This window comes from Crinia signifera, chromosome 1, assembly GCF_055691185.1.
Source record: "Crinia signifera chromosome 1, ASM5569118v1, whole genome shotgun sequence".
In the NCBI taxonomy this organism is placed as follows: domain Eukaryota; kingdom Metazoa; phylum Chordata; class Amphibia; order Anura; family Myobatrachidae; genus Crinia; species Crinia signifera.
In genome coordinates, this window is record NC_139217.1 from 275186896 (window position 1) to 275204051 (window position 17156).

The 17156-nt window shown below is 42.9% G+C and overlaps 1 protein-coding gene across 4 annotated transcripts in view; it reads right to left on the reverse strand.

Annotated features, from left to right (window-relative positions):
• Positions 1 to 604: 604 nt before the first annotated feature.
• LOC146075164 (prostaglandin reductase 1-like) overlaps positions 605 to 17156 on the reverse strand; it is a 30805-nt gene continuing 14253 nt past the window's right edge. For 3 of the 4 annotated variants that reach the window (XM_083184132.1, XM_083184123.1, XM_083184148.1), the window contains 6 exons: positions 15426 to 15593; positions 13725 to 13842; positions 12102 to 12257; positions 11232 to 11337; positions 2220 to 2338; positions 605 to 785 (listed from right to left, as the gene is read on the reverse strand). In XM_083184132.1, coding sequence (XP_083040258.1) covers positions 675 to 785; positions 2220 to 2338; positions 11232 to 11337; positions 12102 to 12257; positions 13725 to 13842; positions 15426 to 15593 — 778 coding nt within the window. In that variant the 3' untranslated portion in view covers positions 605 to 674. The remainder of the gene's footprint in view (positions 786 to 2219; positions 2339 to 11231; positions 11338 to 12101; positions 12258 to 13724; positions 13843 to 15425; positions 15594 to 17156) is intronic. The other variant, XM_083184139.1, reaches the window with a different exon arrangement.

A 17156-nucleotide genomic window follows, 5' to 3' on the forward strand; every position in this document is an offset into this window, starting at 1 on the left:
CTGCTGATACAAGGGCAAATTAGCCCAATAAGGCAGCATAAGACCTCGATCCGAAAGTGACTGTGCATCTGTTATTGTGGGACCAGCTTAAAAGATTCAAGGGCTTATCAAAACTATTGGAGATGAAGTTGCAACCTTGGAAGGAGATATTTTCCAGCACACAATAGACCTGGCTGATTTTGTCCCTAATAGGGCCTACACACATCCCGATTTTGGCCAGAGATATAGCATGCCAGATTTAGCATAGCAGATTTCCTTTGAGCACAAAATCATCTATATTGCTTAGAACGTGCAAAATGTGTCAACGATATGCCTCAGTGATTCTGCTTAGCGATTTAAGCATGCCAGATTGACACCACACAAAAGGTGCCCGATATGCAGGGTCTTGCTAAACGATTTTGCTAGATTGATGGGACATGCTCATTCTTCATCTTAATGCGATTTAGACGCGCGGGGCCGCGCATCTATATCGGTTTAGCCCCCACACACACACCGATGTATGCTTAGTTTCTAAGCGACCTTGCTAAATCGCTTAGAAAATGGCACAAAATCGGCATGTGTGTAGGCCCCATAAGACATCATAAAAAGCATGACTGAGTACATATTACTGGCAAATTAGAGACCATCATTTTATTTTTTAATAAAAACAGCTACAATGGTACATTAAAGAAAACCTATACTTTTATAATTGCTTTCCCAATGTTTTCTCCATTGAGCATCCCCATGAATCCAGCTGGCATGTTCTCAAAACCATTGGTGATGTGTTCATGATATTTCAGCTTGCCCTGGAAAACAATATATATAAGTAACTTTTGTCATAATAACTCATTAAGAAGCATATAGATTAATAATTGTGGCATTGCAGAAATTATTAGCAATCTGTTTTGTGATTCATAGTCAGATAATAATCCCCATTGGTAATAATGGGGTCTTAAAGGTGCAGACTAGATGGGCCAAGTGGTTCTTATCTGACGTCAAATTCTATGTTTCCAATCTGCAGCATCTGTGAAAATTTACTGCATAAGACTATTAGCATAAACAGGGTCTGATCCACAAATAAACTGATCATGCTGCAGCCTAGAGCACTAGGTCCTGGGGGGCCATTCACCGCCAGACACCCACCACCACAGCCCTATGTGGTACGTGCTCAGCTCCTTGGCAGCTCACACCAGCACAGACGTTACTAAAATAGAACAGGGCCATATTTGGGCCCTGGGCAAAGCAATTCACGGCAGCCCCTACCCAACCATACTGTACATGAGAATACATTTTTGGAAATTATAAATTACCCCCTCTTGTGGACAGTACGCCATATCTCCACATGCATATGTGGATGGCTGTCTGAACTGATTCTAAAATAGCTCTCCAGCCATCCACCAATCAACTGCTGGTTGCAGGCTGGGAGGTAGATAGGTGAAGCTGCCTGGATGAATGTAAGAACTACAGGGAGTATTCTTGGTCTCGCAAGTAGCTCCAGGAAGTACCATCCCGCACCTGCTGGAATCCCCCTAGAATTGTGGGGCCTTGTTCAGCTGCCCAGTATGCCAATATGTTAAGATGGCTATGACATGAACTCAAACTCTTCTTTTTCATATTTGCAAAATAATGTAATGTAATTCTTCATATATTAGACCATTACAAAACCACCAAATGATTATAATGAATATGCACTTTTGAAAACCACTATGTTCTAACATGAAAAATCTCAAATTCTATCAAATATGGCTAGGCAACAAAGCCATCCATTCCTAGCAATGTGCTGGGGAATCATTCAATTTGGGTATCCAATAGGAAAGGCAAAAAAGTACTTGTATATGGCATATCTGCCCCTAGATCAATGGTTCCCAACCCTGTTCCTCAAATACCCCCAACCTGGGAATCATTCAATTTGGGTATCCAATAGGAAAGGCAAAAAAGTACTTGTATATGGCATATCTGCCCCTAGATCAATGGTTCCCAACCCTGTTCCTCAAATACCCCCAACAGTGCACGTTTTCCAGGTCTCCACACAGAAACACAGGTCCACCTGTGGATCTTTTAAAATGTGTTTGAATAATGAGTGCACCTGCCGGGTGAACCGGAAAACATGCACTGTTGGGGGTACTTGAGGACCAGGGTTGGGAACCACTGCCCTAGATAAAGGGATAGTAAATCAAAGGGCTTCTAATGTGCATGTATTGCAGTTTTTAATGACACTGTCCAATTTAGATTGCAGTTACCTCTGAAACCCACTGCAGGAGTTGCTTCTGTCCCTCTAGAAATCTGTCTTGCCAGCGAGTCACAACGAAACCTTCCATGCGGAGTTGTTTAAAAATCATATATGTTTGTATATAGGGTCCTTAGAGAGAAATATAAAAGCAAACTAGTTATCAGAATACAAATGTAATGACCGCGGATACTATATAATGCAGAACAAATACCATGCATGCTACTATAAATGAACTCAAAAACTATTAGTCATACTGTATTAGCGCACCAATTTAAGTAGCAATGTACAGTACATATACTGTATAGAATTCATACTAGATTCTGCCCAACTGGAGGTTACAGTCTATGAGCCTGATTAAGAAATGGATGAAGATCACATAGCTTATGTGGCTTTAGATGCACCAATGAGGTGAAACAATGCTAATGCAGCTGGAGGCATCTGAGGGAAATAAAACAGATACCTCCAACTGTGCCATCGGATCATTTGTGAGGCCACCTGAGTGATCCTGAAATGACTTCAGTTAGCCCACACGCCCCTGTTTTTGGGACTGCTGCATAGCCCTGCCAACCACTTGCCCCCAAACAGCAGGCTGCGCCTCACTGGGCACTGCATATAATGATGCACAGAACAGATCCTGAACATGCCTCACCATCGGAGATGTACGCCAAATATTGGGTTATACAATAAAATACAAAGTATTACAATCAATGGTGCTAAAAAGGGCAGCACTTTCCTAGCCAGGAGTTACCTTCCTGGAATTCAAATATACAATACAATAGAAAATAAGGAAAAGCGCCCACAGTTAGGCAATGGTGCTTACGTCCCAGTCTCTGATTCAGATCTTAAAGAGTCTTTGGCTTTCTTTCTCAGTGGAACATGTGGAAAAAATGGGACAGAGAAAAAAAAAAAAAGATCATTGAGGGGCGTGTCTAAGCTTAAAACACTCTTTCCAGTGTATAAAACCAGAAGAAGTCCTAAAATATTGTTGGTAATAAGTATCGCATTACTTTCATCCAAATACATTTTTAAAATACATATAATAACATCATCCAAACAAACATATCAATTAAGAAGCCGGAAATATATAAACTGGAAGTCCATATACGGGAATCTAGCCCTTTGTCCTGTATAAGTTATCCTAACTTTATATTGTTAAAGGTTAACGTGTAGTTTAGCCTTGGGAGGGGGCTGTCCCCGTCTATTTCATGAGGGGACCTTACGGCTCCCCGTAGTTGCGCGGCCTCTGGTGGTCGTACGTAGGGAGATGTTCAATGGCACACGTCATGTAACGCACAGCCATGTTCTCCAAAAAGTGCGCCTCACTTCCGGGTTCCGTCAGTGCGGAAATGCACTCCTGTTGGGTGTGACGTGGGGCGCACTGCCACGTTTTCATTGTATGCGCCTCACTTCCTGGTTATGTGAATGTTGATTACTCCTGCTGTATATGCCGTGGAACGCACGGCCATATTGCCCAGACATTTTTGCGTGGAGACCCGCGGCCATCTTTATAAATGGAATACAGAGAGTTTTACATATATATAAATAGATGTAATTGAAAATACGTTTTGAATACAGAAAAATTTAGTGGGAATCTATACTGTATTTGTATTGTGCCTTCTGGTGGGAGATCAGGGTTTAAATTTCAGATGTTAGATGGCTTCTGTTTCCTAAAGGAGGACATTTACTACAGGAACCATTTTACCTCGAAATCTCCATTCAGGCCATTTGGAGTTAGGGTTTCCATGTTGTAGATGTACTTCATTTCGGTTTTCGCAAGAAGGGTTTCACATCCCTTTTCTCTCCAGTTACCCACTACTTTTTTTTATACCGATCACTTTTGATATTTCCTCAGTCGAACAAATGTGTTTATTTTTAAAATGTTCTGAGAGAAGGTGTCCTGTCATCCCTTTTTTTATATTTTGAGCATGTTCGGCCCATCTTTCTCTCAGGGTTCTGCTGGTTTTTCCCACGTATTGGAGTCCACATGAACACTCAATTACATAAATGCAATTCTTGCTGTTGCAAGTAATAAACTCCTGGATTTTAAAGGGAGATCCATTTGCTGTGGCTACGAATTCTATCGTTTTAGTGGGGGTGTCTTTGTGTATCCTACACATGGGGCACATGCCACAACTGTGGAAACCTTTAGTTTTTATTCTTCCCTCTGCTCCGGGTTTGCACTTTTGACAATTTTTGATTTTAGATTGTCTGCCCTCCTATATATAAACATGGGTTTTTCTCCAATGTGGGTTTTTAATAACGGATCGGTACTTGTGTAGTTTCACGGCGCCACCGCGCGCACAGTGAAACTTTGAAACTTGGCAGTCTGCCAGACTCTGTGTTTACTGTGCGCGTGCCGCTCTAGCTGTTCTCACAGGTATCCGCATCCCCTCGCGGGCTTCACAGGTATCCGCTGCGCTCGCCACGCTTCGGGCTCGGTGGCTCGCTGCGCTCGCCACACTTTATAAGATCAACTCCACGCCGACGTGGATAGTGGGGGTATGAAAAGGTCGTAGGACGCGTACTGCCGGAGGAGTCTAAATTGCCGGGTTGTCAGCGGTGCGCAGGACTGCCTATTTCACTGTGGAACTACAAGTACCACAGTGACCTGTCAGCGCTGGGTGCACTGCTGCTGCCCAGCGCTATGCTGATAACGTAGCTTACATAAGGAAAGCAGCCACGCGCTGCGCTGAGAACAGCTAGAGCGGCACGCGCACAGTAAACACAGAGTCTGGCAGGCTGTCAAGTTTCAAAGTTTCACTGTGCGCGCGGTGGCGCCGTGAAACTACACAAGTATCAATGGATCTTTTGTTAGAATGTGCCAATGTTTTTTGAAAACTTTTTCAAATTCTTTATGTTGATTGTTATATTTCGTGATGAAGGCTAATTTTGGTTTGACATTCTTCTTTTTATCTTTATATTTTAACATTTGTGATCTCTCATGTGTTTTCAATTCTTCTATTTTATCTTCAATTTTTTTCCCTTGATAGCCTTTTGCTACAAACCGATTCTTTATTTCATTGGCTTGTTCCGTGAACACTGTGATTTCGGAGCAATTCCGTCGTATTCTTTGAAGTTGTCCTGACGGAATGCCACTTAGCCACGTAGGATGGTGATTGCTTGCCATAGGAATATAGTTGTTATTGTCTGTAGGCTTTGTGTAATTTTTGGTGTGTAGCTCTCCATCTTTAACATATATACAGAGATCAAGAAATTGTATTTCTGTATCGCTGATATTGAAAGTTTTATATTGTGGTTATTTTGATTCAAGATATTGCAAAAATCATCCAAAGTAGCTCGGTCTACCCCTCCATATAAACACAATGTCATCAATATATCTTCTCCATACTATAATTTGTTCCCGATGGGTATTGTTGTTCTAAACATGCTCATCCTCCCACCAGCCCATAAACATATTTGCATAGGCTGGTGCGAATTTCCGGTTTATATATTTCCGGCTTCTTAATTGATATGTTTGTTTGGATGATGTTATTATATGTATTTTAAAAATGTATTTGGATGAAAGTAATGCGATACTTATTACCAACAATATTTTAGGACTTCTTCTGTGTTTTATACACGGGAAAGAGTGTTTTAAGCTTAGACACGCCCCTCAATGATGCAGTGGGGAGGAAACCATGCAGGGTATTTAAACCAGACCGAGACACCAATGCAACACCACCTTTATAAAGACCTGAAGGTCGAAACGCGTCAGTGCGGTGTTGCAAAAGTTTTTAAGGTATACTAAGTCTATGTTCTTTGCTGAGAGACCTTTTGCTTTTGGTGAGCGTTCCCGGGCATTTAACATCTGTTGCTCCCAGGCATAGGCCACAAGCAATCCATAAAAAACTTGTATACGGGCTGTTTTTATTTCATCATTGTCTGGAAAATCTTTAAGTGTACAAAATACCAATAAAATTGTTTGGATACTCAATTTGGAAGCACGTCCCTTACTGAAAGATACCTTGATGAGAGGACCCCCATACACAAGAAAGTAAGCATACATGTGAGAAAATTAAAGATACCTTGATGTGCTTTACAAACACCTTTTACGTGTAAGCATACATGTACGCCACCCCTAGATTAATCAGACGACACGTGGTGAACCTCTAGAGATATATCCACACTGGGAAAGAAAACTTCTAGTGGTCCAAGAAACCTAAGAATACTGTACCCCATTTGAAAAATTGGACTACACATTGTCTTTTTTTTTTTTCTGTCCCATTTTTTCCACATGTTCCACTGAGAAAGAAAGCCAAAGACTCTTTAAGATCTGAATCAGACACTGGGACGTAAGCACCATTGCCTAACTGTGGGCGCTTTTCCTTATTTTCTATTGTATTAAATATTGGGTTATATACTTCTCCAAATCAGGCCATAAATTGACTAATATACAAGCACCCAGAGGAAAACTGCACAAACACAGAGGAAACATAAAAAGTACATACTTATAGGCCAGACTAGAAAATGAACTCATAACCCCAGTGCTGAGGCACTAATGCTAATAATTACATCACAGTGCATAATACGGGTGAAATATCCCTTATCCAAAAAGCTCGGGACCAAAAGAATTTTGGATAACGGATTATTCCGTATTTTGGAATATTTTTATATTTCAATGCGGTATCTTGAGGACGGGAGCCATGTGTGAACACAAAGTGCATTTATGTTGTATAAACACAAACACATAAAATACACACAAATAAAACCATTAAACAAAGTTTGTGTACTATCTCAGGCACTGAATATGAATGCTAAACAATCATTTTCTTGCACATATTTAGTGCCAGTTATATACAGGGCATCTGGAAAATATTCACAACACTTTTTGCACAATTTTTTATATTACAGCCTTATGCAAAAATGGAATAAATTCATTTGCCCTCAAATTTCTAAGCACAATACCCCATAATGACAACATGGAAAAAGGTTGGGGGAGATTTTTGCTAAATTATTAAAAATAAAAAAAACGACGAAATCACAGGTACATAAGTAGTCACAGCCTTTGCTTAATACTTTGTTGATGCACGATTGGCAGCAATTAAAGCCTCAAGTATTTTTGAATACAATACCAAACTCTTGGCATATCTATCTTTGCGCAGTTTCACCCATTCCATTTTCCAGCACCTATCAAGCTCCATAAGGTTAGATGAGAAGCACAGACATTTTCAGATCTCTCTAGAGATGTTCAATTGGATTTAAATCTGGGCCACTCAAGGACCTTTACAGACCTGTCCTGAAGCCACTCCTTTGATATCTTGGCTGTGTGCTTAAGGCCGCTGTCTTGCTAAAAGTTGTATAGTTCTTATAAAAATCAACGTGTGTGCAGAGCCACAGCCTACATTCCACAATGGAATGGGTAGCACATACCTCCCAACGGGACCATCCCGTTTTTTGGGAGGTCCCCTTGTCCCACCCAGGGCTAGCATTGTCCCACGGCGGGAGCAGTTGGGAGTCCCCCGTCACCTGTGAAGCACAGCGTCTATTCCTGCAGCTAGAGGAGCTGAGGGCATGGCCAGCAGCTCACAGAGCCACTGGCTATGCCCCCACAGCGGCAGAAATGGGGCGTTGTAATTATAGGCCACGCCCCCAAGATTCTGGGCGTGCACTTCTCATGCAGCCAAAGTTGTGAGGTATGATAGCAGTCTGCACAATGGGAACCACGTACACTACAATCTCTTTGTTCCCTAAACCTTAGTCTTCTACAAGCATCTAGTTTAGGAATTAAGGAATCTACACTCTATAATTATTGAGTTTGTGTAATTTGAAATGTAAAAAGTTTATTTTATGGTAAGTTATTAGGTACAGTCACTGATCAGAGCATTTCTGATCCACTTCTTGCTTACAAAGACACATTGGATTACATTGGACATCTGTGAAACCCTATGGTAGCTTGAAATGCCGTTGCAAGTAAGCCGCTGGAGCCTTACAACTTCATACTAATTTGCTATCACACGATCAAACACGCCTCTACATCGGTTGAAACCAATGGCAGTTGCAGAGGTGTAAAAAAACATTTTGTATACCAATTGCACACTGAGTGAGAAAATAACTACATATTAATCAGATAATACAGAGATCTTGGTTGCATATATCTGCAGATATAGGGCTAAGCCCCCAGGCCGTACGTCAAGACCTCTCTGATATATGCAACCAAGATCTCTGTATTATCTGACATAATATGTAGTTATTTTCTCACTCAGTGTGCAATTGGGATACAAAATGTTTTTTTTCCTAGACAGAATTACCCCTCCCTTTTGGCACCTGAATGACACACCTCTGATTGAGCAGCTTACCAACAAAAGTGTTGTGCAGTTGAGAGAGGCATAGATGGGTCAGCATTAGGAGGGATTGCTGACACCTGAGTGCCATTGGAGAAGCCAGGGGTATTTCCAGGTAAGCTGGCTCTCAGATGTTGTAAGCCATTATCATGTGGCCTTACACTGGGCTATTAAGCCCAGACATATATGTTACTACTAATGGGATGGGTTTGGGAGTGTGGTGCCCCCTGTGTTGGTAGGGCTGGTCTGCTCCAGGTTAGCACACCCTAACACTTTATTAACTCTTATTTTTCCTATCACATTGTATATATTTTGTATTTTAATCCCACCTTCACTTCCCTACATAGCACTTTGTGCTTCTTTTTAACCCTTACTAATTTTCATTTGTGTGCTGCCCTGGGGTACTCAGCCTGTGTCGGCATGTTGGGGGCCCACACCCCAGACCCATACCCAGTATTAGGGACCCCCAGTGACAGAGAGGCCTTGACGTACGGCCTGGGGGCTTAGCCCTATATCTGCAGATATATGCAACCAAGATCTCTATTATCTGATTAATATGTAGTTATTTTTTCACTCAGTGTGCAATTGGGATACAAAATGTTTTTTTTCCTAGACAGAATTACCCCCCTTTTGGCACCTGAGTGACACACCTCTGATTGAGCAGCTTACCAACAAAAGTGTTGTGCAGTTGCAGAGGTGGGGCTGCAGCAGTGTCTAAAATTAAAGTAGGGGAGCCTCAGCAACTGCCACAGCCCCACCTCATGAGCAGTCACAACATTCCTGCATTTTTTAAGCCCCCCCTGTTACCTCCCTCGGCTTTTCATTGCAAAGAAATTCTGAATATGTCCATTTCCACTAATCAATTGCCGTGCATGTAGTGTGACTGGTGTATGCACAGTACTAGGGGAAAAAAAAACCCCACAACCTGTAAGCGTGGATTTAAACTGGGGGCCATATACATGCAAAACAAAAAGGGACAGCCATTGACAGATTGCACATTTTTTGTCAGAGCACACCCACTAAAATGTTTGCCTTTCACCTACAAAGAAAACATGTCATCATTGTTACAAAGCCATTCCAGTTTTATCTTAAGTATCAGACTTTTATGTGACTGACAATTAGTGACCTTTCCTCTACTTTACATAGCAACATTATCTGGAACACACAGAATTGTTATCTTAATAGTTTTAACTCTCACAACTCGCATTAGGGATGCCAATCCCGGGGCATTTTTTCAATCCTGGGAATCGGGATTGAAAAATGCTCAATTCCGGGATTCCTGGGATCCCGGGATTGGCATCCCTAAAAGAAAACCGCCCCTGTTCCCCTTACTTTAGTGCGGTGGAGCGGGCAGGCGGCGGCTGTCCCCCATGAGTGGTGGAGCGGGGCAGGCGGCGGCTGTCCCCCATGAGTGGTGGAGTGGGGCTGGTGGCGGCTGTCCCCCATGAGTGGTGGAGTGGGGCAGGTGGTGCCTGCGACACCAGACTTAGAGGAATGCTGTGTGGGGCCATGAGCGTGTTCTGGTGCCAGAGGTGCAGCGCTGCGGCCTAAAATCGCAAAAAACACCCGAAATCGCACTTTTCCTGCAATTCGCACATTTTGAAGTGGCGCTTTTTAGTCACACTTCAATTCGCATCCAGATGTTTTCCCATTATAAAGTATACAACTCACAAATTTAATAGGATGCGATTTTTAAATATCACAAAAAAAAAACCAGACCAGGTTCTGACTGGCGACAGAACCATGCACAGATCATTGATATATGTGCATGGTTCGGTGTTAAAATACGTGTAAAAATAAAATTTACAAAAAAAAAAAATGGTGTGGGGGTCCTCCCTCCTGAGCATAACCAGCCCCCGGGCTCATTGAACCAGAACTGGTTCCAAAAATACAGGGGACAAAAACTGGGGGTCCCTAGTATTTTGGAACCAGCACCGGGCTCCAACAGCCCACGGTGTCATGCCACAGCCGGGGGACGCCGACCTGATACGGTAAAAATCACGCAAAAAATATTGCTTTTTACAGGGGAAGCATAAGTCCCAGCAGTCCTCCCCCTCATTCTGGGACTTGGCAAACCACAAGTCCCAGCATGAGGGGCATTAATGGGCCCGCTGGTACTTGTAGTCCACCTGTAAAAAGAATGAGACATTGAGAACAGTACAAGTTTATTACACACACATTAATTTTACCCTTATACTTACACCAGCAGGCTCCAGCGCTGACTCCGTCCTCCACTGCAGGATCACCCCGCACTGACAGTTCCCACTCCAGTGCTCTGGATCTCCTGTCCCCCACCAGCAGCATTCGCTGCCATCTCTGCCACAAGCAGATTGCATGTAGATGATCCAGATATCAACAGGTTGCACATGGCTAGCAGTGAAGTCCTGGGGATTTTAAGCTATGGGGGGGGGGGGGGGGGGGGTCATCCGCAGGCACCAGGAGGGGCACTTCTGGATGTCTGTTCCTTCCCTCTCAACATAAGAGGGAAGGAACGGAGCCCAACTTAATGGTGTGTGCATTCGGGGAGGGGAAATAAATAAATCAGGAAGAGTAAACACCTACAGACTCCCTCTTTCATCCCCCATTACCCATTGCCTCACTGTCACTTAAACTTGTTTTGTGTCTATCTAATGTTACTGTGTATTGGTGGCCATTATGTGGTAACTTGTTGGGGTCCCAAAATAATTTCTATTGTCTGAGACACCTTAAAACAAATATTTTGAGAACCCCTGATCAATTACCTGATGGAGGCACTGCATCATTGTAAAGGGAGATCGCGCCACACACAGAAATTCTTCCAAAGGTTTTCATTTGTGGAATGGCGGCATCAGCAAATTTCCCACCCACCTGCAGAGCAGAGAATGCTGATTAACCAATAAAAACCACAGCCTATATATTCAAAATGACGAATGCAGAATGTAGAAATATTTCTTAAATTACAAGATATACTAAAGCTGAGTACCCAAGGATCGATGTACTGTATTGTATGTGTGATCAGACAATAGAAACAAAGAATCTGACAGCAAAGAAGAACCACTTGGCCCATATAATCTTCCCCAACATAAATAGCGGATTGGTGGGTACAGTATTTACACCCGATATGTCTGTGAATTATGCATTCACAGATCTCTCACATTGGGCTGCACAGCTGAGGCAGATATATCAGCAAGTCTGACTGTGTGTGCAACAACCCTCCACCTCCCCTAAAGCGGTGTACACACGGGGGGCTATTTCAGCACATATCGCTGGCAATATGGTCGCTGAATACTGCTAAGCAATATATTGCTGAGCGATTTTAAGCCAAAATCTCTCAGCAACCAAATTGCACCTTGTGTACACAGCTTTACACCGCAGGGTTCAACAATGGCTGTACAGTTGGGTGGTCAAATTCAAATGCCCAAGCAGCTGTGATGTCTGGACTGATATATAGAGTGGCCGATTGGTAACTTATGTCTAACTTACCAAATGGTACTCATTAGTAACATATATGATTGGATGCCTGGGTTCCAGGAAAGTGTGTGCTTTTTGTATAGTTTTATAAATTATACCAATGTGTCACGTACTGTACCTAGAAATAGATTTACATTTTGACTTCAGGTCTACAAACTTACATTCTCAAAATAACAGTCATAGCCTTCTGGAGAGGCTTTCTTCAGGGCTTCCTCTAAGGAGTCCACGGTTTTGTAGTTAAATGCTTCATCAAAACCAATTTCTTTCAAATATGTGACTTTTTCATCTGAGCCAGCAGATCCAACTACTGTGCAACCCTAATAAAAAAAGGAGTAACCCTAATATAAAACAAGTAGATTTTCTCTTCCATGTAACTATGGAAAAGCGTGAAAACACATTTATTGAAAAGAGAAAGTTGCGGTCATTATAAATGATTAAATATGCCATCAGGGACTCCCTGCACAATCAAACACACATGCTAAACAAATACCTTAGCTTTTACTCTCAGCTGACCACACAGAAAAGGGTTACCTGCTGACTTTTCAGTGCATCCTTCTGATATGGGTGAAGCTGGGTGTGAGGGAGCCTTAATGGTGCCAATTGTGTCCTATAACCGTGCCCATCACATCATTGCAGAGGGAAAGTGAGCTACCATTTCTCTCTGTGGCCTGACTTAAGGGACATAGGGGGAGATTCTCTAAACTAAGAGAGGGTTTTTAGCACATTTTGGGATGCCCCATAGAGGCCTATGGGCTTCGAACGCGATCCACCACCACCCCGCACCGACCCCCCCTCACCTGTGTCCGGGCAGCACAGTGCTGTGCTGCCTGGACCTGTGACCTCCTCCCTGCACTATGATCCTCTTCCGGGTGCAGGGAGGAGGAGAGCCCGGTGCAGCAGCAGTACCATGTAAGGGAGGGAGGGGGGAGCCGCCAGGTTCCGATGGGACCCACTGACTGACCGCAAAGGACAGCTCTTAACGCAAGAGCTGTCCTTTGCCATAATTATCGCATAGGTTACAGCATATGCGATAATTATGTATGCGGTAGCCGGCGATAGGGGGTGGTAAGGGGGCGCGGATGTTAGAGCATCCCCCCCCCCATTATCATGCTCTCTTGGTAGACAGATTTTCCAGACTGCAGCATTGGAAAATATGGAGGAAACAGTGTCAGAAACATAGTTAATTGTTTGTTGCACTTGTACTATTATATTTAAACATCCTATTAGATATTTGAGAGTTTAGCATTTATTAATAAAACTGTTCATATCTATTAAATAGTCTTCAAGTAAATCAAAGTGGGTTTAATCAGACAGCATGGCAATGGCAGTGGGCATCGACATTTCGTTCCGCCTCTGGGACCGAAACGTCGATGCCCACTGCCATGCTGCCTGATTAAACCCACTTTGATTTACTTGAAGACTGGTGAGTGAGTCCATTCATTTTTGTTATGCAAGTAGTGATCTTCTATCAAGTACCCTACCTTGGAATGTCACCCCAGCAAGTTGTTCCCTTTGATGTGAGTGCCAGTACCATGTATATATATATATATATATATATATATATATATATATTTTTTTTTTAGAGCAGGTACATCCCCCCCCCCCCCAAAAAAAAAAAAAAACAATACAACGGTCAGATTTTTTTTTCTTTGTAAACATTCTACCCTTTATTAACAAGATATTTAGGTTTTTAGACTACTGAATACTTCTTACTGCAAAATAAAAAAATAAAAAATTATTAAATTTTTCGTTATGTAATGAAGCACTTTAATATGCTAACTTACTTTGATCTTTGCGATTTGTCCAACCACTGATCCAACTGCACCAGCTGCACTGTTGACAAGAACCACCTCTCCTTCTTTGGGATTGCAGATTTCCAATAAGCCAAAGTATGCCGTTAAACTGATGATTAAAATAACAAAGCTACAGTATGTAAAAACACATGCAGTCAATTACTTCGAAGAATGATATTTTGTAAACTAAAGTCTCAAAATATCCAAAATGCTAGGGAACAGAAGCATTTTGGATTTTTCCAGATTTTGGAATACAAGGTAGAACGGTCGCTTGCAACGCCGCTTGGGTCTGTATCGGAGAAAGGTCTGTGCAGATCTCATTGGGAACACAGGAGGCAATCTGTGGTGCAGGATAAGTGCTGGGATGGATTTGGAAGCTGCCAAGAGGTACTGGTGGTAGGTGGCAACCTGGCCAGAGGAGTGGAGGCGATGACACCAAAAAGCTAGATGTTAGTTGTAGAGCTAGAGCTATGGTAAGCATGTTCTAGGAATGTGATATCTCTGACAAGCGTACAGTTTTTGGACTATTTCTGTTTTCAGAACAACAAATAAGGGAGACTAAATCGGTCATGTTAATTTGACAGGGTGTGAATGAATTGTTTTAATGCTGGCCATCCCAAGATTTAAAAAAAAAAATGGCTGGCTATAGAACCTTGGCCTATTAACAAAACAAACGGTACTTGTTTCCTAGCACGGCGCCCGTCGGGTTGATCGCATGCCTTAAGTTTAAGGTACTTAAGGCATGCGATCGACGCGATGGACCCGATTTTATGTCAATCACCAGTGTATTTGCCGGTGAAAGAGAAAATCGCGTTGATGCGACCAACGCGATTTTCCCATAGAGAATAATGTTAAATTATTTTTAAAGGTAAAATCGGGTTGATCAACCCGATTTTACATAGGGAACAATGGGAAATGGGCCAATATGGCCCATTTCTCATTGTATATGGATAGAAAGTATGGTTATTGCCCCTCCATTGTTAACGCCACCCTAATATTGACGCCAACCCGAAGCATGGCGAGTGCAGCGAGCCCACGAGGGGCGGCGGTATGTGTCCTCTGACCTTTTCATACCCCCACTATCCACTTCGGCATGGAGTTGATTTTATATAGTGTGGCGAGTGCAGCAGCCACCGAGCCCAAATCGTGGAGAGCGCAGCGAGCCCCGCGAGGGGACGCGTATACCTGTGAAGTTATGCGCGTCCGCTCGCCACGCTTCGGGCTCTGTGGCTCGCTGCGCTATATAATATCAACTCCACGCCGACGTGGATAGTGGGGGTATGAAAAGATTGGAGGACGCGTACTGCCGCCCCTCGCGGGCTCGATGCGCTCGCCACGCTTCGGCTTGGCGTCAATAGTGGGGTGGCGTTAACAATGGAGGGCCATTTCACCCATCAGGGGGGGTTTGCTATTAAAATGGGGGGGGGGGGGGGTTGGGGGCTTTTTACATTGAAATCAGGGACCATTTTACATTGATTCCAATGTAAAATTCGGGTCGGTCGCATCGCATGCGATTTGGTTGGCATGCGATGTGATCGACGCAATTTTTCCGACCCGATCAATACAATCAAAATCGTGGGCGCCGTGCTAGGAAACAAGTACAAAACAAACAAAAGAAAACCTGCCGTAAGAGTGTCAACAAGCCATACATTTCCTATGTAGATCCAGAGACTTCTAGTGAATGTGACTTACCCAGGCATGCCTACAGCCCCAAGTGCCAGAGATTTAGGTAGAGATTCAGGCCAAGTGGAAGGGATTTGCTTTATTCCTTTGCCATCTGATATGAAGTGTGTAGTCCAGCCAGAATTGGCAATGTAATATACTCCAACTGGGAATGCAGTATTTTTGCTTTCTGTTACCCTACGGAAGACAAGTTTCTAAGATAATTTTATCAATAATTACTGTTAATATTAAAAAGTTTCTTATATACCACAGAATATTGCATTAAGTAACTCACAAAGCAAACAATACATGTAAACAGCTAATAGAACCCATGTCTAGAACAATATAAGGCATATTAAAGGCAAAAAGGTTGCCCAACAAAGTACTAACATAGTTGAAAGAAAGAAAAAAAAAAAAAGTTCACACTGCTTTCACCATCACTTACACATCAATACCAGCTTTCCAGAACCAACAGTAAAAAGTGTGTAGGTGGCATCTTAGAAGTTCAACACCTTCTGTTTTTAGCAAGTATGCCTCTCATACCCCTTTCACATCGCACTTTTAAAACGATATATTGCCGTTTTATTCCCATTTTAAAACGTTTAAGGCTGCAATGTGATAGTGCCAGAGTTGATTTACCGGTTAAAGTTAACCGGTATTTCAACACGGTTAAAAATACTTTTTTTGGCAGTTTGAACAGCTCTATTTCAATGGCTTGACACGTGTCCCTTGGGGGTTAAACGGGTTGAATGTTTGAATGGTATTAAATGATTTTTAAAACGTTTTCACCTGCAATGTGAAAGGTCTCAAGGCTCAGACCCGTTTTAAAGTCCCATTTAAGAATCACGTGTCATTACCCATTTCTGCAATGTGAAAGCAGTATCAGAGACAGACTTAATTTTGTGATACTGTAGTTATACTCAGGAGTTCCACCCAGATTTTTGGAGCCCCTGTGCAGTTGCCTAATGGTAGAGGTGGCACTGTGAGTGGGGATTTATTATAGTGCTGCATATGTTCCAGTACCAAGCATTTCCAAGGGTCGGATAACTGAGTATTTTTGTCATGGTCAACTTTCTCTTTCTTCTCATGAATGACTAGCTGACCCCATCATTATACTGAATTGTCAGTTCCCAGAATTTATGTATTGCAGATAGAACAGCGTACAGACAGGTCAGTCCCCCAATTTCTTGCCTCAGTTGAGCACAACTAAGTACAGTAGGACTTTGATATGCCACAATGTTTTTATTATGCACTTTAAACAATTGCCATTCTTTCCACATTTCATACTGTGTGTCAGATGTTAAAATCCCAATTCGTTTAATTCACCAGTTTTGTACGTGCACCTAAACTCCTAGTACAGAACAGATTTCTCAGTTGCCGGTACAGTACAGTTTTTTTAACAGTCTGTACCGGCAAAATCATTTTGTACCGAATGTACCTTTTTTTTTTCAGTGTCCTTGTGCGGTGCCCGGCTCTCCCCAGGTTCCGTTCCCATGAGTGCTTTGCGGCACTGGCGGGCATTGTATGACGTCATGTGCCGCACCCTGCGCACAGTCAGTGCACTCAGGGGACAGATGAGACGAGTTATCTGCCCCGCATGCACAGACACTGAGGGCGCGAAAGAGATCAAGTGAGGCAGAGCCGGGCAGACTGCGGTGGCCAGCCGGGGCGCGCAGGTGGGATCTGACGGGTCCTGAGCCGCTGCCTTCAAGCTAGCAACGTCGAGTGATCATCTCAGATCCTCCAGAGAGGAGTCTCATG